At 40.0% G+C, this 23,271-nt stretch overlaps 1 protein-coding gene across 1 annotated transcript in view; it reads left to right on the top strand.

Moving 5' to 3' along the window:
- Window positions 1-23,271, top strand: part of CPQ (carboxypeptidase Q) — a gene marked incomplete at its 3' end in the record, with an annotated part of 88,358 nt that overhangs the window by 11,716 nt on the left and 53,371 nt on the right. The window contains exons 2-3 of the mRNA XM_010073128.1: window positions 446-653; window positions 23,017-23,224. Coding sequence (XP_010071430.1) covers window positions 446-653; window positions 23,017-23,224 — 416 coding nt within the window. The remainder of the gene's footprint in view (window positions 1-445; window positions 654-23,016; window positions 23,225-23,271) is intronic.

Raw genomic sequence — 23,271 nt, 5'->3', positions numbered from 1 at the left:
CTAAAAAGATGTGCTTCCAGTTGTCTTATGTTAAGCAAAGTTGTTTAGCAACATATCAAAACAATTCCATGAAAAGATTACTATCTTTTTTTTATTAATCCCATAGGCAGCTTTTGCAAATGTTTTTGTACTATAAATGATTGCAGTGAGGCATTACATGAAGAGAACAGAATTCGCCCTGTGTATGCTTCTTTCCCTTCAAGTTATGTTTCAATCCCAACCTGACAGCATGGTTTACAGAACTGTGTGTGCTTGGTTCACGGTGCTCTTACAGCTAATTAGTACCCATCCCTGATGAAGTATTTCACATCATCTTCCTTTTCCAGTAAGAAGTTAAATCTGATTTCTTGTGTTCTGCACAGTCTATGCTTTTCTGTCTGTTAAAACTGGCTGTGGGAGAGTTGTAGGAAAGCAGTTTTAAAGCCACTGTAATGCTTTCTTTCAGGAATTACAGCAGAAGTCATAGTGGTGGCCTCTTTTGATGAACTGCACAGAAGAGCTCAGGAGGCCAAGGGGAAGATTATTGTCTACAACGAACCTTTCATCAGTTATGGCAAAACTGTGCAATACAGATCACAGGGAGCAGTGGAAGCCGCTAAAGTTGGAGCAGTGGCATCCCTCATTAGATCCATTGCTTCTTTTTCTATTCATAGGTAAGCATTTTTCTCTTTTTCTCCCTGTGACTCCCATTTCGGCCTTTAGTTCACGTGTCGTTTCTGGGCAGGCATTTTTGTTCTCTATGACTTAAACGTTGCCAGCTATGAGTGGGTGTTCAGTTTTGAACCTATTGGCTGCACAATAGTTCTTTTCCCCTGTGCTTTGTCATTCTTTCAAAATGTTTTCATTTTTTGTTGCTGATCCAAATTTTGTATGATATTTGTTTTAAAGAACTTCCTACATTCTCAAGGCTACCATAAATATTCTAAGATCAAAATCAAATGTCTGGTGACAACATGTACCCGTATGATATTTGTTTTAAAGAACTTCCTACGTTCTCAAGGCTACCATAAATATTCTGAGATCAAAATCAAATGTCTTTGGTGACAACATGTACCAGACTGGCAGTGATGATATGAACTGGTCATTCTGTATATTTGACTAGAATGTAAGTGTACAGTTTTTATTTTGTAATTTTCCTAGCCGAGGTGTCATTCCCAAAAGCAATTCAAGTTTAGATGCTGCCAGGAAGCATTTTTTCATGCAGTGTACTTTCTGTCCTTTCTTCACTTAAGGGTTTTTTGTGTGAGAGGAGGAATGGGTTAATCTATTTTTTCCTGTATAAAGGGGGTATTCAGGTCCAGTCCATCACCTCTGCCACTCCATGATGCCTAGATCTGTTTGGTTTTTTTTCTAACATAAGATAGGTATTGCTGTAGGCAGGGTGGATTTCCTTATCTCCATGTCTTAATCACCAGCTGTGTGTCTCCTCGTCTGTCCTACCAGTGTGCTGTGCTGGATGGATTCTGCTGGATGTGGTGCTTCCTGTCAATCAGTGTCTGGGGCACTGTTTGTTCAAGTTTCTTGATTTTTGATTGACTGATGGGAAATACTGCATTGCTGCAGGGAGTAGCGTGTGAAAAGAGAGATGAAAGGTAAAAAGCTGATAAAAGACTTTTGAGTGTTGTGAAAGAAAGTCTGGGATTCTTGCAATTTGTATACTGCCGCTTTGTTGACCAGAACCTTTACTTCTTGGGCCTGTGTGTTTGCATGTGCATCTATAATATGAAAAACTGCTAATGGGATTGTGGCAGTTCTCCAAAACATCCTGGAAACACCTTAGGAGAAAGTATCCTCCTCCTGATATACACTATCCCACTTTCCTCAGGTGAATGAAGGGTGGAACGTCACAATTTTCCTTAAATTATATCAGCTTTGGTGTGTTGGGTTTGTTTTGGTTTGTTTTCAAGATTTCAACCCCTTTTGGACAGTGGTTCAGTTATTGTTATTTGCTTACTCTACAAATTAAGATGTCTGGAACAATGGAAGCCACTTTATGGTGTGATTTCTAGGTGATCTTACAATGTCAATAATATTGATAGGTTAAAACTAGGTGCTTTCTGGTAGATTAACATTTTAGGCTTATTAGGGCTGATTATTAAAGCTTAGTGGCAAGGCAGAATTGGTAAAATCGCAACATGAGTTAAATCAGTGTTCTGTTGCTGGCAGCTTGGTGGTCGGTCCTTGTTCCAGAGATCGCAAGCAGCTGCCACATTATCAAGGGCACAAAGCGTGAAGGGAACCTTTGAGCAGGGATTATATGGGCAGCATGTTTTTCTTTAAGGTATGGTATTACAGCTATGGAGTGAATGAAGCTGCTTTGGGGACTCTGAATGAGGGCAAGAAGGGATGAACTTGAATATACTCAGGAAAACTCATTGCTGTGTTTATATTAGAGCTCATGCCAACTCATCGTGACAGTGGAGGACTTGAAGGTTTGTCGCTGAGCTTCAAGGAGTGGATTCATTTATTTAGGACAGAAATAGTAAATGAATAGGAAGTAAAATTAGCAACAGCATCTCTCTTGGCATATGAAGAGATGACTGTAGTTACATAGTTTGTATTACCATGTTGCATGGCAGTGCTGTCTCATGGCATTGTCCCCATGTTGTGTTAGAACCAAATAATTCTCTTGCTACTTTACAGGTGTCATGAAAGAGTGGGACTTGTTACTTGGGAGAATGTCACTGTAACAGATAGATAGTTTTCCCTGCCCTCCCCCCAAGTGGTGTGTTTATGACAGCCTTTTTCCCAGTAGCAATTTCCTGAAGTACTGGCAATTTGGTGGTGAAAACATTTAAAGATGGGTATTAGGGATTAAGGGCAACAGAAATATTTTTCATAGAATGGTTTGGGTTGGAAGAGATCATCTAGTTCCACCCTGCTGCCATGGGCAGGGACACCTCCCACTAGCCCAGGTTGCTCAAAGCCTCATCCAGCCTGGCCTTGAACCCCTCCAGGGATGGGGCATCCACAGCTTCTCTGGGCAACCTGGGCCACTGCCTCACCACCCTCACAGGAAAAGAATTATTTTCTTTTAAGGAACCTTCTCAAATAACACATATTATTTTAATCAGTCAACAGTATCCATAGTATTTGGCTTTTTGGAGAAATCTAGATGTTGACTTTTTTTTTGCTTTAATAGCTTGACTCTGCTGTGATTAATGGTTTTACACAAGTTAAAGTAACACATACATTTACTGTTGTGTACAATAAACTGATGAATATTTCCCAGTTTGTAGTGGATGTTTTTCCATCAATAGTTGATTTACAAGGCATGATTAAATACCTGGTTGTAATAAGCTATCCATAAGTCTGTTTTTTTGCTTCCTAGCTATACATTTTTAGAACATTTTATAAATAAGGTATCCTTTAGCTATTGAAATGGTCCAGGATTTATTCTGTGGTGAATGTACTCTTAAGAATCTAAAACTGTAAGTAGATCATTCCGTTCCTCAAGAACCACAGATTAGATAAAGTTGTAACACTGTGTCTTGTAATAATAACCCCTTTAAGGGCTCTAGAAAGAAGCAAAGTGTTTTTCAAGAACTCAAAAAGAAAGTGCCCCACAATTCTCAGAGATAAATGCCAAGAGACCAGTTATTATTTTTTTAAATGCTGCAGACCAATCTCTCCAGTGTATAAGAAATCCAAAAGGGACATATTACAAGGCCAAAATAGACCAAGGAGTACTTTGACCCAGTCTGGAGACTGTTAACAAGGACACATACTTGGTCAAGTTCTTCTCTTTTTGGGATAAATTCAGCATCTTATACTTACCTGAAGTAAGTAATTTCCTTGACTTTTCTCTCGCCTTCTTCAGGCTATAGGTGGCCAAGACACAATGTCTGCTTGTGAAGCTCTAGTAACTCTAATCAAAAGCTGTCTCTGGATGAAAGCTGCATTCATGAGCGGCACAGTGCAACTGGAGATTTACGGCAGAGGTTGCCTGGGTAGCCCGAGTGGATGCATATGAACAATTAAGTGCAGGCATGCCAGGGCTGGAATATCATCTAATGTAATGTATGTGAATTTGAAAACTGTTTATTTTCCTTTATATTAATTTCCCCTTTTTGTAACCTCACTTGGTTTATTTGCTTCTGCCATGTATGGTCGTGTACCTTTTTTTAAATACATTGTACTCTCAAAGTGCTTTTTTTCCCCTCTCTTATTTTCCCTTTTATTCTTCACTGCTTTCTGAACTGTTCATTCCCTTCTCAATCTCACTGGCAATGTACGTGATTTAGTGTCATTTTCAGCTCTCAGGTGCTAGCAGAGTGATTTCTTACCACATCACCTCTTCCTAATGCTTAGTCTGCTGCCTTTGGTTCTGGATATCAGACTTGCCTGCTAAGGAGAGCTTCATCCTTCCCCTAAAACTCCATGTCTAAGGAAAGTAAGGGCTTATTCACATCAGTAGTGGCAGAGATATTCAACTCCTGCTTGTTCTGCTAAGTTTTCTGAAATCTGGGATGGTACAATAGTTTTGGTAGTATTTCTTTTGCATTTATTTGGGTATTTTTAGCAAAGGAATGCATCTGGCCTTTAAAACTGATGTTTTATCTTTGAAATACTGTATCCTCTGGTTGTGTCATGAGCCCTGAAGGCACCTTTTCCTCATGTTCTGCTCCTCCTTCCACAGCTAATGCCAGTATGACTTACTTTTTGCTACCAGCTTAGGAGTCTTTCTTCCTATGACCCATTCTGCTGTCCACAGAGGGGAAGCAGTGGTGTGTCCATGTGGGATTGTATTTCATCTGGTAATTGCTGGCTAAGCCTTGTGTCTGAGCACAAGGGCAGTTCTCTGTTAATATGGGGCTCATCGTGACCTGAGCCCAGCCTGCTCATGAGCATCCTTATTGCTCTGCGTGCATGTGGTCTAGCTAAGCAGACCTGTATTCCCTTCCATGTGTCATAGGCTGGGAGTCAGGCAGGTGAGACAGGTCACGTTGCCCTAGAAAACTGCCCCTGTTGCCCATTAAATGGCCTGGACCACCAGCTATTAGCTGAGGAGCTTAATATAAGCCGGCAGTGTGTGCTTGCAGCCCAGAAAGCCAACCGTATCCTGGGCTGCATCAAAAGAAGTGTGACCGGCAGGGCGAGGGAAGTGATTCTCCCCCTCTACTCTGCTCTCATGAGTCCCTGTCTCAAGTACTGTGTTCAGCTCCGCACTACTCCTGCTTCCAGGGAGCTCGCTGTTGTTGGAAGTATGGAAAATAAAGAGTTTGCCTATACTATGTGTGGATCTGATGCCTTCATTTGTTTAGTAGTTGCTCATTACCATCTTCCAGTGACAGAGTACCTTGTTGTGTTTTTTAAGTGTTTTTTTTTCCTCCCTAGCATGTGAGTTCTTTGTACACAGGGTGGAGTGGTGAATGGGTGAGTTGAAGAATTATTTTCTTTCAGTGGGCAGGAGGATGCAGTTGTGGTCAAGGTAGTTTAGAATTGATCTGAGGGGACTGGAAAACTGATGAACCTGATTCTCCCCTGCTTGATGTTGTGCGTGCTCACTTTTGACACTGTAGAGTTGTTATAAAAATAGTCTCCTTCTGAGCAGGCAGGCTCTTGTGTCCGCTTTGCTCAGGTTTGGGGAATGCACGAGGTAAAAAGGCAGCAGGAGGTTGGTGATAACTGTAGAGATGTAACAGTAAAGCTGTAGCATGACTGAAGAAATCGGAAAGCACCACTGGTTATTTGTGAATACTTCTCACTATGGGATTAGTATAGCAGCAGGACTTGTTCATAGGAAACAAGCAGGAATTGTTCATAGGAAACATCTCAATGAGCGACTGTCCTAAGGCAATATCGTGTGGCAGCAGGATACAGCAATATTGTCTTCTGTTCTACTAAGGGACCAGGAAACAAAGATAAAACCCTTGTTTGTGGTGTAACAAGAGAAAATAAGAGCAGACCATGTTTTATAAGCCTCTAGTGAGCTAGTGGAAGATTCTAGTTGTATTTCATAGTGCTGTGCATGTTGTCTTGCTGCCCTTAGAGGTAAGAATTGGTGGTGTGCTGCGGGATTTATTTTCTTGCCTGGCACTTAGGGGCTTTCCCTCCAGGATGTCTGTATATGTTGTTGACTGACAATTCGTTAATTTTTACTTTGTTTCCTATGTTCCCTGAAGGCCAACATGCCAGACTACATTCTGCAGTGCAGTCTTTATGCTCACTTTTGGGAAAACCCTAGCTGTCAGCAAGAAAACTTAGATGTCCTTAGAAAAAACAGAGCCTGTGCTTTAGGAGATGATTGTCTTACAGTGAGTTCTTGCTATCTGAGCAGTGATTGAGGATATTAAGTGATTTCAGGTAACTTCATAATAGCGACAAATCTGTAGATGATGTTTCTTAAGTCCCTTTTTTTTCTTTTTTCTTTTTTTTCTTTTTTTTTTTCCAGTAGACAGGGCTTGATGTGTCATCTGAAACCTTTGGGTAATTTCATACATCTGGCATATTTGTTTTCTTACAAAGTCAGTAAAATGCTAATGAGACTAACAAGGGCTTTCTCTACGTCATCCTAGCTTTGGCTACTCCTGTTCAGGAATATGTTCATGTTGGGAAGAGTTTAATCCATTTAATGTCTAGTAATATCAGCAGTGTCCTGTAACGTTGGCAGAGGCAGGTAAAGGGCTAGTAAAATCTTTGTCAGCAGACTCTCTTATCTAGAAACATACTGTGAGGATAATGATCCTTTTGAAATCCTCTCTTCCTCACCAATAGCTTCCTTTATCAATGTAGTATTTGAGGTTTGTTTTTTTTTCCTTCTCCTTTGGCCCACCCACTCTCCTAATGCTACTGACTCATACATTTTGTTGGTATCATGAATAGCGTGTGTTAACTCTGCTCTTATTTGGGTACCATGAGCAGTCACTGGTTAGATTTGGTAATATTCTGGAGTTACTGCTTGCTGTGGGTTAAGCATCAGGAACCCACAGTTTTCTGTGATTTCCTGTTTCTCCCTGATCAGCTCTGGCTTTCTTCAGTGCTGCCAGCCCCTTCTGAGCATGTCTGAGTTGCTGTGCCTATGAAAGCCCTGTTAGCAAGTTTAGAACCGGCTGACGTGATTGTAGTGTCTTGATCCACCGATTGCAGGTTCTGTTTTAATGTTCTCACAAATATTCAGTTTTCTTGATTACACAGAGAAGTGTCTCACTAGTATGTGGCGACCATAAATGTAGGGGATTGAATGCAAACCCTACAATGAAAATGCAGATAAAGATTACAGAGAGGGATCTGAGTAATACAATGCCAATGAATTATTTTCACAAAGGGTATATTTTTTTTTCAGCTGCTGGTAAGATCTGAGAAGTATGTGGACTAACATTTCGTTTCTCTGTTATTCTCTGTGGTTTTTTCTGTGTAAGTGCAGCACTGAGGACTTTATCTGGAGTGTTCATCTCCAGCGCACATGAGCACATGGCTCTGGACAACTAGAATAGGTTAAATAGTACCAGATTGGTGTTTCGGGAATCCTATCCTAACACTCTCCTTTTTTAATTAGTAAAAACAAAAAAAAAAAAAAAAAAAAAAAAAGAGTAAAGGCTCTGTTTCTTGATGTATTCTAGGATTAACTATGTTAGTTTTACGTTACACAGCAACACACTTTTTCATTTTGTTCCAGGCAATGCTGAAACAGCTTGTACAGAGGTCTACTGCATGGATTCGCTTGCCTACCTGATTTTATTATTTTCATGTCTTATAATTGGTTTTCCAGCTTGTACTTCCCACTGAGCATTGTTTCTACTTCCTGTACTACTCAAGATACTTTTTCAGAATCTATTTGCTATTGTTCATAATCTGATTATGTTATTATCTAAAGATTACAGAACAGTTTTAGCCTGTATATGTTGAAGTTTTATTTATGAAACATGTTGTATCTCCTGTAAAACATCTGAAGTATTCTTTTCAAGGTTTACTGCTGATTTCCGAAAGTGAACACAGGTTTATGTAGGGACTCTGGCTGGATTTGTGTGCTTCAGAATCTCATGCATGTAACAAAATGTTTTATTTTGATATGTAACCCTTTACTTATGTCATGTAAAACAAACAGGCACGTGAATGTAGGTGCCATTTTAAAAATGTACTTAATATGCTAGTCAACTGCTAATACCTAAAATCTCTCTGGTTTATGCCTGAGGCATGCAGAGGATTTGGAAATGCTAATGCCTCATTTTGTTTTGCTTAAACATGTGAGCAAACGTGTACGGTTTGCTCCAACATATTATGTTTTCTTTTTACAGGAATGCTTGCATTGTTTTTCAGGAGGCAGGAGGCCTCTTGTTTTTGGTTCTTCCCCTCACCACAGTCTTGCTTGTGGCTTGTCTGGATGGTAGGGTATTTTTGTTATTTCATTCAATGTTGTCTTCACATAGGATGGCCTCGCCCTGCTGTGTTAGCTCTACTGTGATGTATGTCAGGCATTTGAGTGTGATGAGCTAGACCTGTTTGTATGATGAAACCCCTTCTTTATGGCACACAAATTTTGACTTGTGTTTTTAGGAAGTCAGAGCCAATTATTCCACAGGTGTTGTTTAGAATTGTTTTCTGAATGTAGCCTGATGTTGATGGCCAACAGTAACAATGGGCTCTTCCTTGTAGAAGTAATGTCTCGTGCCTTGTAAGTGTAAGCATTTCAATTACTTTAATCCTTTTCTCCAGCTTTGTTTTCCCCTGGAATCCGGTCAGTCACCTGAGCCTCTCTCTTACTGTGTTCATCTTGTTGCATCAAACATTAATCCTTTGGTCTTGCCTGCAGGCTAGGGCTAAATGGTGGAAATCCTTCCCATCTGGTTTATTGAATGAGAGGTGCCAACTCCTGGCTCTGCTCTGCCAGTGATGCCAGCTTTGTCCTCTCCTTCAGGCACCTTATACTTTCTCTCATTTTGTTTCTATTTTTAGGAGGATAGTGCAAACCTAAAGCTGTAACTTTGTTCTCTTCCAGCTTTCCTTTTTAAATCTGACCTTTAGTTTGGTATTTATAGATCTCTCCCATATATCCTTAGCTGAGTAGGTGACTAGGGTCTGTGACTTCTGCTGAACTGTTTTGCTTTTCTAGTCACTGTCCACATTGCTTCTGCCTTGGCTGTCTAACATGAATATTGCAAATACTCTGTGAAACAGAGAGGAGTTGTCTTTCATATGTTTCTGTTCATTATTATTAAGCAGGCTTGAGCTTTGACTGCAACTCCTGGATTTTTAATCTACTGTGATCACAAAAGAAGAACATTTGTTGTAAGAATAGGAAAGAGAAAGGAACCACATAGCTTCTGATTTACTTATTTCTGTTTGGATTTCATCACAGTAATTTGCTGATGACTGTGAAGCACAAAATATACCTCAACAAGTGATATTGAAACTATTGTACCATTTTCCTTGGAAAAATCCAGATTGATTCTAGACATTTGCATACAGGAATACAAAAAATACTTTTGTCAGATGAAGGAGAATAATAATGTGAATTAGTTTTGTAGTTTTACCCTGGCTGGCAGAAAAACTCAACAGCGCTTGCTCACTCTCCCCCCTCCCAGGGGTGGGTGAGAGAATTAAAGGGGTAAAGGGAAAAGAGACTAGTGGGTTGAGATAAGAACAACTTAATAACTAAACTACAATAATATCGGAATAATAATGATGACGATAATAATAGTACAAATATATACAGATATACAGATGAGTGATACACAGTGATACTGCTCACCACCCGACGACTGAGGCTCAGCCCATTCCCAGCTAACCATTACAGAGCAGGGAGAGTCCCGAAACCACAATCCCAGAACAGAGATAAGAGCCTGAGTGTCCGAGAGACTGAGATGACCCTGACAGAGGGGTGACCCAGAGGGAGGAACCCCCAAGGAAGAGAAAACACTTCTGGACAGATCCTCATCTATATACTGGGCATGACGTGCATGATGTGGAATAGACTATTGACCAATTTGGGTCTCAGTCCTAAACCTAAGATCGAATCTTAGGGTAGTAATTGGGGCTGTGCTCCCTCCCAGCTTCTCCTGCACCTGCAGACACTGGCACAGCAGAGAAGCTGAAAAGTCCTTGACTGTCCTGGCAGCAACTATAAACATCAGTACGTTGTCAGCCTTCTCCTCAGCATAAACCCAAAATATAGCCTCACACTAGCTGCTATGAAGAAAGTTAACTCTCAGCTGAAACCAGGACAATTAACTAAAACCAGGTATATTGAAGTTCCCTTCATCACTCTTGTCTTTTGTCCCCATCCCCATGGAATCTTGAGTAGCTCACGGTAATTTCTCTATTGCACTGTCTGCAAGCAGTGGTCATATTTTTTTTGAATGTCAATTTAGTGTAACATTTGTACGTTGTTTATTATGAAGAAGAAAACATTAAAAGTCAACTCTTTGAAACTGTGATGAGGTAGTCAATAGTAGATTCTGCAATAATTTGCCTGTGCCAAAAACAAGTAATGATTGTATTATTACATAGCAGTGGGTGACTAGTGCTGATAAATAATCCATTATATAAACATGGGTTTTTATTATGAAATAAAATATAGTGTGCTTGATTGTTAGCTTCTGTTAGATTGAGGTGTCACGTTGACCTCACAGAGATCTGTGGGAAGGCTCTGCCAGGAAGTGAATGACAGAGAATACAGGTCGTTACCTTGGAATATCACATTTTCAAATGTAAATACTTAAAAACAGTTGGTTGACTGTAGCTCAAATGCTTTGGATTTTGAGTTCAATTTAGTAACAACTCACCATGAGAGAGTTGAAACCGCTGGAAAGAGCACGAAAGAGCTGGCATTTCATAAATGTACAAGGTTTTTTCTTAGTAACAGCTCTTTACCATCAAGAACAACATGAACTTTAGAAATTAGGTCCTGGGATTGAAATGTCTGAGGTGTGGAAAGTGTGCGCTTACAGGTGGGACGTAAGGGAGGTTTTAGCTGTTCTGTAACCTTTGTATTGCTTCAACCTTGTCAGGGAGTAGACTGTGATCCTTCTTTGAGCAGAGTCTGTGTCTCCCTCTAAGTATCTCTCCCTGCAGTCTCCAAAGAAGGAAACAACAACTTTCAGGGCTCCTAGTTTCAGGCTCTGAGAAGGCTGCAGTTGTTGCTGGGGGACATGGGAGAGCCAGAAAGAATGTGAAGGAACCAGGCAGCTTGAGCAAATGCTCTCTATCTCCAGAAGGGGTGTTAGAGGGATCTGTGTTTGTGCTCAAGCCCAAAGAGCTTGAGCAGGGATTCAACACTGTCCAGATGCAGCCAGTAACTGCAGTCGAGCATCCTGGGCTGCCAGGTTCAGCTGAGAGACCATCCGAGGCTGTAGCTCCACAAAGCTATGTGTTTTTTCCCTCTTCCTTTAGTCGGTTTATAAAGCTGACAATCCAGGAGAACAGAAATGGTGTGCTGCAGTGTCTGAGAGAATTCGAACATTTCAGCCTTGCCAGAAATGTGATGTGAATAGGCATACCCATGAGAAAACTTCAGCAGAGCTACTTGGAATAATAAGTGCAGCTGCAGTTTATGATTTTAGAAGCGTAACTGTTTTTCAGTGCCTAAAATTAGGTTTCAGTCATGTAAATCTTTGTATGGTACTTCTCAGTGACAAGCAGTGATGGATTCCTTTAACCCTTTCCCGTGTAGAGCAGTACCTTTTATTCCTCAGATATTTCAGTGTTACTTAGAGGAACAACTTAAGATTAGTGAAAAGATGGCAGAATCCAGGCAAGTGTGAAAAGATAATGAGGAACTGGAGATTGTAAAGCATCAGACTTCCAGGTAATGCTTGTCCGCAGAAGTTTCCTGAGAAAGGAAAGGAGAGTGCCATTAGTTCCTCTGAGGATCTTCCCCATAAGGTGTCTAAATTGAAACAACTAGTGTAACTGTTCATACCTTTAATACAAAATTAGAAAAAAGAACAATTTTAAATGCTTAGATCAGTGTCATACGATGTGCTTGATGTATATCTGTATAAAAAGAGGATGTTGTTACTCTTAAGTCAGTCTGATTAAAGAAAATGTAATGGGATTTCAGAGCACTCAGGTCATTTTGGTATGCTTGGAAAACTGTTGGGTATTAGAGAAAGTGAGATTTGAAGGGGTTTTTAGTCCAAATATGTTTGTGGCTGATAAATTCTAACCACAAATACAGTGTTTTTTCCACCTCCACCTAGGTTTTTCAGAAGGATGTTATAGGGTTAGCAGGGAGCAGAGCTCCTGAGCTGGACAGGTTTGCAACCCATACTGGTCTTAGAGGTTTCAAAAGGATGCTCCTAGACGGGTCCATCTCACCCAAATGTTTTGGCACTGACAAATCAGGAATTTCCAAAGAAGATGTTTTATCGGCATCTTTACATCCAGGCAATTCAGTAGTTTCACAGCAAGAAGTGATCCTGTGTGATTTGCAGTGTACCATAGATCACGTCAGCACGTTCATTGCAGGTGAGCAGTTCGGTGGCTAAGGTGTGGATCAAGCACTGTCCTGTTAAACCAGGAGTTTTGTCAATGCTGCTATTAATCAGTGTATTGGCTACATCACAAGATTCACTGGCAGGTCAGTGAACCTTTATGTTCATGTAGATGAAACTTAAAAACCTGCTTTGAGGGCTGGGTGTACAAAGGGTTTGCAAGCTGCGGGTGATCTTTGGGCTGCACTTAAAGGACAACTGCTTTAAACTACGGGATAAGTAGTTATAAACTGCATACATTGAGTTGTTCTGTAGATTTCAGTGTCTGCTTATAAACAAGCTATATTTGAAGCATTATTATTTTCAGTGAATTATTTAAGCAACTCCACTACCCTTATACAGAAGTGTAGTACAGAGTATTTTATAGAACCAAATTTTCACTTGACAGCTGCAAGTTAATTCAGCCTGTCTGTATTAGCTTGTAAAACACAGTTCTGCTTCTAAAATTATATGATACACTTCTTTCTGAGCAGATACAATTTTTTTCAGGGAGGAAAAATCATTCCTAGTTAGGATTTGAACACTGTGAAGAAAATTGCCACTTTTTATTCTGCTACTGCCTTGCAGGGTTACACTAGGTGGGCTTCAGTGGTTCAGTATCTTGAGGTCTATGGCAGTGTTGTTTGCACAGGTCAGTGAAGCAAGTGAGTTGCTGCATGCCCTTCCTTGTGGAGGCTGAGTGAGAGTGACATCCAGGACAGATGGGTGAGGGGGAGGTGGGGAAGCCCGTGTCATAGAATCATAGAATGGTTTGGGTTGGAAAGGACCTTAAAGATCATCAAGTTCCAACCCCTGTGCCATGGGCCGGGACACCCTCCACTAGCCCAGGTTGCTCAAAGCCTCATCCAGCCTGGCCTCTATCCATTCTTCTCCCAGCCTGTATTTGTGCTTGGGATTGCCTCGACCCACATGCAGGACCTTGCACTTGGCCTTGTTAAATTTCATGAGGTTTGCACAGACCCACCTCTCAAACCTGTCAAGGTCCCTCTGGATGGCATCCCTTCCCTCCAGCGTGTCACCACACCACACAGCTTGGTGTCATCGGCAAACTTGCTGAGGGTGCACTCCATCCCACTGTCCATGTCTCTGAGAAAGATGTTGAACAACACTGGTCCCAGTACCGACCCCTGCAGAACACCACTTGTCACTGGTCTCCACCTGGACATTGAGCCATTGACCACAACTCTTGAGTGCGGCTGTCTAGCCAATTCCTTATCCAGCGAGTCGTCCTTCCGTCAGACCCATGTCCCTTCAACTTAGAGACAAGGATCTCATGGGACTGTGTTGGTTGTCATCAATCACCTGCTTGTTTTCCATTCGAGGAGGATTTGCTCCATGACCTTGCCAGGCACAGAGGTGAGACTGTAGTTTCCCAGGTCTTCCTTATTTCCTTTTTTAAAAGTGGGGGTTATGTTTCCCCTTTTCCAGTCTGCGGGAACTTCACCAGAGTGCCACGACTTCTCAAATATGATGGATAGCGGTTTGTCACTTTTTGTCCGTGTCCCCCATGACAGCCCTCTTCTGGAGCTGGTGGCAGTGAGCCTGGGGAGCTGCGGGCTTCCCATGGCTGTCACTTTCCAAGTAGTCTGGAATCTTGTCACTAAATCCAGTTCACCTTCTCCATGACCATGATCCATCTGATCTGACAGGCTGTGTGCCTGTCTCTTGGTTGAGGTCTAGAAGCATTTGTATATTTAAATTCATGTACAGACTGTAAAAGTAATGATCCTTATTGTAGATTCCAGCAAAAGCCTCGAGCCTGCTACCTTTTTTCCCAACAACATTTTCCTCAGCAACATGGATCAACTAATGAAAAGGAAAGAAAATTATATTGTTTCAGGCAGTCTCCCAGCAGAGACTCGCCTAGGCACTCTTTGTTAGATATTAAAGAAATCCATAAAATGTAAGAGTGGGACTGAGAATAATCTTTTCTCTCCCTTTCAGCAGATGATGAAGGAATCAGCGTATCTCCAAGATTAAGTAGGAAGAGCACAAGCCTTCAGACAATCAGCAGTATGAGTATATAGTATGTATTGAAGAGCACAACCAACTTGGTATCTGAAGCAAAACAATGAGGAAGTGTTGGCATTTGACAGCAATTTCTCTTTTGCTTTTGAGGAAAAAGAATAACTTGATTTCTCAAGACTTAACTATTTTCTCAGGAAACCCCTACGTTCATTTCCCCATGGCAGCTGCTCTGCACCAGGTGTTCTTCCTGCATGCTCCCAAAAAAACCAGCAGCACGGGAAGATCCCCAGAACTGATTCACTCATTCTCCCAACCATGGTTTGCACTGGAAAGACTTTTTTTTTTTCCCGCCTGACACTCTTCGTTTCCCAGACACAACAGTAATTGCCAGGAGAGAAACTGTTCAGAGGAAATACGTACCTATTGGGACATCTTGTGTTTCATCTGATGTAGATGATGAAGCTTTTTTGGGAGAACCTGCCACAGCTAACAAATGGAGCTGGGGAAACAGTGCTCATGCCTGGCATGACATCTTGCCATGCTGCTCAATACTTAGTCCTAGTTTACAGGAGTTATTATAATGTTATAGTAAGCTTTAAAAATATGTTCTGTTGCTGAAAGGAACTTTTCTGTTTACAGTGGATTTCAAGTTTGAGACTGAAAAATTCAGGGTGTATCTGTAACTTTGGAGCAACAGACAAAACTTGCCTGAGTTTTGAAAATAAAAACACCATCTTTTTTGAGAATAATTTTATCATATCAGTGTAATACACTATAAGACAAGGTATTCTTATCACTTAAGCGTTTACATTGCATTTTGCGTTGCGTGAGTGTCATATATTATGTGAACTAGATAGGCAAATATAACGATCAGGTGGTGTTAAAATAGTTCCTTCCATGTGGCACTGCTAAAGTCTCTCACCTGAAGGGAAGAATAAGTGGTACCCCCTCTGTATTATTTTTATTAACATACTTTTTATTCTCTTGACCTGAATTTTTTTTTTCTTGAACAGCAAAAGTGTTGGATTGTTTAATAGAACATCAAAAAGGAGTTTACTCTTCTATAGAAGTTTAATCCATGGGAGTAAAAGAATCATTTATGTAGTGAAGATGTTTCAGAGTTTGAGTTTTCTTCAGAAAATGTAGGTGTCTTGCAGTGGCTCTTGGTTTGCTCACTGCTTTAGACTGAATCCAGACAGGCCCTTCACTTTTTCTTGTCATATCCAGTCAGCTTTTAAAGCCTTTTTTTCCCCTTTTATTAAAGGTAATGGAAGATTTGACACTGATTTTCAGTGGAAGCAGGCTTCTACTCACAAACAGCAAAAAAGATCACTAGATTTCTCCATTTTTTCTCTTCTGTTTCACTCCTGGGATTAATTTCCATGCTATCTATGGCAATAATACCTAACTCTAGGTTTTTTTACTTGTAAAAGCTCTCCCCTTTAATACATCTACATAGTTGCCTTTGGTGCTAAGATACTGTTCTTTCTCCTGTTGTCTTCAGAGACTTGTTTCCCCTCTTTCATTCCCATTCCTTGTGGGTTTTTTTTCTAGACCATTGGAAGCACTAATACAGTGATTGATTCTACCCTGAGAGCTCTGATGCTTCTTCACACCTGTTTGTGCCTGATAATTTTAACGTAAGAATTCATTATCAGTAATAATGAACGGTGTTAAATGGAGGAGGTACGAGGGCCAGATCAGTATTGGAGACAGCTAGCTGTTATTTAGTTAGCTTATGTTTTGCTGGCCCTGTGATGCCTCTCTCTGATTTTCTCTGCTTTCCAGATAAAGAAGATAGGTTTTTTTGTTGTTGTTTTTGGTTTTGTTGTTTTAGGTTTTGTTTGTTTGTATTTATTTATATCCTTCCTGTAGGTATAAAGTATAACATCTGTTTCCAGTGAGGTTTTTAACATTTGTCCTGTGTGCTCAATAGCCTCTGGTGATGGAGGGGTCACTGAAGATACAAATATGGCTTCTGCTCAAGTCTGGGGAGCCAGGAGTTTGAGAAAAAATAAAAAGAAACCCCATGAAGCCAGAAGCCTTGCAGCTGCTGGCAATTAGGATTGTCATTGGCGTTCCCTCCACAGCCCTCTGCTAACATACCTATGGTAGCGTGCAGCAGGCAGCTGCGTTCCCACAAGGCAGGGATGTAAACACAGGAGGAGGGAGCTTGGTTGTTCATATTGAGCAGAAGGAGGTCAAACAGGTGTATGGCTTAAATGGGTCCCTCAAGGTATTGTCAGCTGTTGGAGAGTCATCCTCATGTCTGTAAGATGCAGAAAGTTTCTTTTTCAGTTGAAGAGCAGCAGATGCAAGCCTCCATTTCCTACAGACGTTTGGAAGAGACTGCACAGACTCTTCTACTTTCCCAGCAGTTGGATAGTCCCGGGGTGGAATTCATTGGACTTGCTTCATTTGATCATTTTACCATTCACTGTTGTTTTGTTTGACAAACCATATCTAATCTACGCTATTTTTAAAAATCTTTTGCGGTTATCATTGAATTGCCTTGGTGCGTGTGGTACTGAATATTATAATGAAATACAAACATGTATGTGTTAGTTGCATTCTGTAGCCTGGCATGTATGTAATTAGGTCAAAGCTATTATGCTTGTTTGGTAAAGGCTAATTTTAATGAGTGCCTAGCACTGATTAGATGCAGCTTTCCAAATGTTAACTTAAATGGGGTCCATGTGGTAACAGAGGAATGCTGCACTCTTACTCAAAGGGAGTTTTCCTTGCTAAGGCCAACAGTTTCTGGAGTCTCTCTTAAACTTCATTACATTTTTACAGATGCTAAATCAATTAAAGAGTGGTACACAGCAATCTGGAAGAGACTGTATAACTAGACTCCAAACAATCTATCCTAGGTAATGGACTGCTGTATTATTTAATTCCATATTTGTATCACATTGTATTTTTGCTCCTTAGTTTCTTAAAATTTTATGTGTATATTCATATTTTGCTTTAAATTTAGCAGTCTTGCTATTAATTTACTGTAAACTGACAAATCAAATCCTACAAACCAATATAACAAGCAAACAAAGCAAGAGAATCTTGGGACAAATGATGACAGAAGCACAAAATTAGGCTGAATTTATTTCTTTTATATTTTGCCAAGTGGCTCTAATTGTGGAATAGTCTTGATTTTGTTTTTAAAGACCTAATTCTTCCAAGAAGATCAGCAATACTTTTGATATTTTGACTAATTCTGTTACTGTTTGGCCTCTCTATCCAGATAATGGTGAGAATTTGAAAGAATACACACAGTCTGAATGTGCACAAGGAGAAGTTTTGATTCATAAAGACTCTCCCGCTGTCTAGTTTGTGGTGCTGGAAAAGGGGGTTTGCTTGGATGGAGTTCAGCCCTTACCATGCTGCTCTCACTGAAGAGAAAGATACAGGAGTGAGGCACTCGTGAGTAGCTATTCTCCGCAGCCGAGCATGAGACAAAGATGTACACTTGCTACAGGATGTTCCATCTCTGCTTTAAGTATAAAGTTTTGCATGTGAGGGAGTTTTCTGTGGTATGTAGAATACACAAGTGAAAAAACAGAACCGAAGTGTGAGGAGGATGTGACCCTATTACCTAGAGTTCAGGCTGTGTTCTTGCTATGGGTGTAGCTAGTTATTCATGTAGTCATGGTTCCATTCAGGAACATATTTTATTATTTAAGTCAATAATAACAAACTAGCTGACCTGATACGAATGAGTGGTTTACATGTGGTTGGTACAGTGACTATGGCGTGGGTCCTGTAGCAAATAGGCAGTCATGTGTGTAGTTAGAGTCTCACAATGTGTTTGTGTGAGTAACCTGAAGGCACTCAGACGTTCATTTTGTATTTCCCGACCCTAGATTGCTTTATGAGGCTGGTGTGAAAAATTGTGCACTGGGGGTATGTGTTTACACGTTGTGGCTGAAGTAGATCTTGGTAAGGCTTTTGTATAATAAAGTTGTTGGTTTTTTTTTCTTTTAGTCATGTTGGAGTTCCTCTAATGTCATGATTACTTCTCCCTTGAGGAGATTCTTTTCTTTACCTGAGGCTTCAGCTTGAGTTGTTTTCCCTGAGAGCATCCAGTTTAGCTTGAAGCTCTGGTTCTTACACAGTTTATTTGTCCTTGGGCATTTTAGTCGATCTTAGAGGTAAGAGTTGGTAGTCCAGGAACAAAGCAACGAAGCATGCAAGGTCAGGTACCGCAGTGAGGAGAGAGAGAACTGACCTGACACCAGCAGCACGACTTTTCATCCATGCCTTTTAGTTTCTCCATTGTTGATGATTTTACTCAGAAGGGAAACTGACTAAGCTGCCTCTTGAGTTTTTTATCCTTCCTTTACACTTTTCTGTAAGATGTAAGCCACATCTGGTTCTTACTAGTCATTTGATGTGCACTTCTAACAGAGAAGATGCTTTATTTTTTGGAGCCTTTCCTCTGCTTTGTTATTCATACTGTGATACTTCTCTTAAATACTTTCCAAGATGTGCAATCAAGGCGTTTATCAAAAGCAAAACACAACCACCTACTTTATCTAAATCTTGTCAGCTGTTGAACAAGAATGTTGGGGCTGAATGATTATGAGTTTTTATTAACATTAATAGGTTTATAAAGGATTAAAACAGCTAGATGAGTTCAATTTTTAAAGTAGTTTAAATATGGAGATGATGTGATCCAGTAGATGTAAAATCAGAAGAAGAGGCGCTTTTGTTAAATAAAAAAAATAATAAAAGAACCACCCACCCCTTCTCCTAAACACCAGACTACGGTATTGGAGTATGGGTATGTTAGATATTAAACGGCCTAATTATTCTTAAAGTTTTGCAGAATAAGTTAAGGCTTTGCTGCATGCACCATTTTCAGCGAGAGTGTGGGTTTGCAGCAGCAGAAGCAGGCATCACTTCCAGGTGTTAGTAGGAAACACCAGAGGGGCACCTTGCTTGCCTGTAGGTACCAATGTTTCAGAGATAAATGCTGATTCTGATTTGGGGTTGCTTTGGGATCTCACTAGCTGGTTTATGTGATGCTTGTCTTTGTTTTTCAAGGGCCAGGGAATGGTATATGCAAGTCAGGTTTATTTTTTTCTTTCATTAAAATCCTTTTTCTTTAGAAAGAATAGCCACAAAGTCATGTTTGTTCAGACTCACTGGAAAAAAAATCTTTCTTGCCCCCTAGTACCAAAATTCTTTCTCCTGAACCACATCCTCTTTGTCCTGTTCTGAGCCAAACTCAGGACTGCTTCTCTCCATCTTCATCTGTTGCACACAGTCTGCTAGTAATTTGTTTTCTGTTTTATTTAGTTAGTTCTTGCTCAGGTCTTGCCACATGGTCAGCAGCCTTTCCAGTTTTTGGTTATCTTCGCATAAAAGCGTCTTGATTACTTAGAATTTTTTTGATGTACTCTTTGACACTTACGTTAAGCGATTTATTATGGATATATTAAATATATATAAAATATACGTGGTGTGTTTTGCATGCATGTAAACTTTAATCAGGTATATCCCAGGATGCTTAGTGTCTGCCACAAATGTTTTCTATGTGAGTTTGTCTTGTAGCTTTAGGAATATACAGTATTGTGATATTGCCTTGTGCCTTTGTACTGGTGATGTTTAGGGTCCATTTTCCTTTTTGTAGCAATCATTTGGACAATCATCCATTCCACTCACGTCCCGGTATTATCTGGACAGTTGCTGGCTGTGCCTGCCTGTGCCAAAAATGTCTTAATTTGGGTAGTTGAGTTTACCTTTTTAATCTTGGCAAAATAGTAGTTTGAGCATAAAAGTGGCAAGACTGCCAGGTGACTTCAAGGTTTATTTTTTGGGCTAGCTAGGATAAATTTTCTACCTGCAGACATTCGTTCGAGGTGTGTAAGCATCATCTCAGTGGGTTGTCAGAAGCTTTATTCACAGTTGTGGGGGAGCGTAGGGATTGAGCATCCAAAAGAAATATAATGGCTACTTATAGTGGAGAAACAAATACAGTTTTAGGGGTTTCTTTTGTTGAGCATCTGGGAAATAACGAGGGAAGTGAAATCAATACAGGTGGTGATAAAACATGAATTGCTGCATTTCAGTGCACAGGGCATGTTGGTACTAAGACATAATCTTGCCAGAAGACGCAGGTGAATGGATTCATTTAAAATGAGGAGAAACTGTTTCTGCTCAGTAGTTGGATGTAGGGGGTTTTTGGAACATTACTACATGAAATTGTCATCTCTCCTTTATTTTTTTTTTCAGTGTGTTGTTTATTTTATGGTTTTTGGAAAGTCTCCTGGTTAACGTGCTGGGTGTATTCCCAAACACTCAAAGAAATATTAAACATATGCAGCAAAGAGTCACAGTTGAAAAGTAGGGATGAGGGAGGCGCTGCTTTTTTTTTTTTTTTTTTTTTTTTTTCAGGGATGAAAGGGAAAGAAAAAAGTATATAAGAGCTGAACTTATAAGTCTAGATGCATTTATCCCACTTGGGTAGGATTAGGTGGCACAAGTAGCTGGGTAACTGTTATTTCAAAGGGGAGCTACAGGTCACCCGACCTGCAACGCTGAGGAGGAGAAGGGGCACCAGCCTTTGTATGAGGTTCAGCCATAAACAACTGAGAGCAATAACTTTGTAAACTGTTGCCACCTAATAAACAGATCTGTCTACACTCTGAAGTAGCTCCCGTAAGACCTTTGTAACTGATTTTTGGTATTTTCAAGTAAATGTTTATACATGTCTACTCTGTGGGTTATGTTATTGATTACAATGTGACGGTATTGTTGAGAAGGATTTATTCTTCTAAACAAATAAAACTGAATAATCTCCCCCATTTTACCTAGTCAATATCATTACAAAGTAGACTTCTCCAGGAATTAAGTGGGTTTTTTCCATTTAGGAGACTTAAAAATGCCCCTTTTAAAAAAAATGGTGTAAATGTATAAAGATATGTCTGGTAGGTAGGCTTACAGGTGAAGATTTTCACCTACTGGATATGATTCAGGGCAACTGGCTTTAGGTGGCCCTGCTTGAGCAGAGGGGTTGGACCAGTCGACCCTCCAAAAGTCCCTGCCAACCTCAACCATTCTGCAGTTCTGGTATTAATATATAGATAAATAGTGCTAAAATTTGTAACAGCTGGTGTGAAGAATATCTGTAACCTGGTTTGAAAGCTTCAGCTCTAGACCTTCTTCATAGGGTAACATAAAGATATGATTTAGCTTGAGAGATTTCCTTCAGGAACTTAATTCACTGATAAAGTCAGAATTTAGTAGCAGACAAATAGCATTTTCATAAGAATATTGAAGAAGCCTCTAGATGGCTGAATATTCTGTGTATTTTGGAAACACCTCCGGAGTAGTGACTGAAATGTGAGAATGACCTGAAATAAAGGGTTGCAGATGTATTATTTAAGCTTACAGATTTACTGCAGAGTTTTACTGTTATATTTTGATATTAATGAATGATTTAATACTGGGAGTAATTGCAAATTTGGGCATCCATCTAGATCCTGATTTCTCTTTTTTTTCCCACACATGTTTTTCTCTGCTGTATCTGGCTTTATCTACAGCTTCACTTTAAAAGCGTTGAGTTCAGCTGCAGCTGTAATGTTCAGCACTTCTGCAAGTTGGATCCAAAGATCTCAACAGAAGCACTAGAAAATGAGAAATATGTAAATAATGGCCAAATGTGAAAAAGCGTTGAAGGAACTCATCCACTGCTTTTTAGTGATCCTGTGATGTCAAATGTGGAATCACTTGCTCCAGTTACCTCTGCACGCAGCAGTGGTAGAAGGAGCCTCCAGAAGGGAAATAATTGCTTTAAATAGTCATGAAAACGTCTACAGCTTTGTGAGAAGAAAGAAGTCACTCCATATCGCACTGTGAATGTCAGAGAAACTTTGTGATTATTTTGTTGTTTTTTTCTTTTTTTTTTTTTTTATTTCCACAAGGCATAGCTATGCCTAAATGAAAGACACTGAAGTCTTCCATCTAGTGATGCGTATTTTTATTCTTATTTGCCTAATTTCTGTAAAGTTAATTGTTGCTTTTGTGTGGTTTGGGGTTTTTTTTGACCTTTTTTTTTTTTTTTTAAGTTCTCTTTTGTCTAGAGGTAGTGGTTGAAATCTGGAGTGTACTGAAAACAAATAAATGTGCATTTTTTTCATGGTCTCGTTGTCTTAGTTTTCCTGAAGTCTTTCATTAGCGCTCTTCCAAATAAATCTCCAGCCTGGTGTTAAAATAGTTGAAGGAGTGAATTTTATTTCATTACTTGTGATAGGGGAAGAAAAATGCACTTCTTATGAACTGTTGATTTACTGGCTTTTCATTGCTTTTCTTCCTGATAAAGCACTGAAGGAAGTGTGGTATCAGAGCATTTACTACTGTAATGTCAAAGCATGGCCGTGACTTAAATAGAGCTGACACAGAATAGCTTTCCAGACATAAAGAATGGTAACAGTCAGATATTCTGATTAGTATAAAAACACTGCATGTATTTTACCAAAAGGTTTATTTAAAAATAGTAAATAGATCCTCTTTGAGAGCCTGGTGGGGATGTTAGTGATAATAATTCTGTAATAATGATAATAACGTACAGAGCTAAGTTGTTAACTCTGTGTTTTTATTTTTCTTTTCACAGCCCACATACTGGGTGGCAAAATTACCAGCCTGATGTGCCCCGGATTCCCACTGCTTGCATCTCTGTGGAAGATGCTGAAATGATGTCACGGATGTCTTTGCGGGGCACTAAGATTGTTGTGCACCTGAAGATGGGGGCCAAGACCTATCCAGATTCTCTTTCCTTTAACACCGTGGCAGAGATAGTCGGAAGCAAGTACCCAGACCAGGTGAGTGAGAATATACAAAAAGAAACTTTTGTTCTTTGAAAATATGA

Source organism: Pterocles gutturalis, unplaced genomic scaffold (genome assembly GCF_000699245.1).
Source record: "Pterocles gutturalis isolate BGI_N339 unplaced genomic scaffold, ASM69924v1 scaffold2562, whole genome shotgun sequence".
Classification (NCBI taxonomy): domain Eukaryota; kingdom Metazoa; phylum Chordata; class Aves; order Pterocliformes; family Pteroclidae; genus Pterocles; species Pterocles gutturalis.
This window is presented reverse-complemented; position numbering and strand designations above follow the sequence as displayed.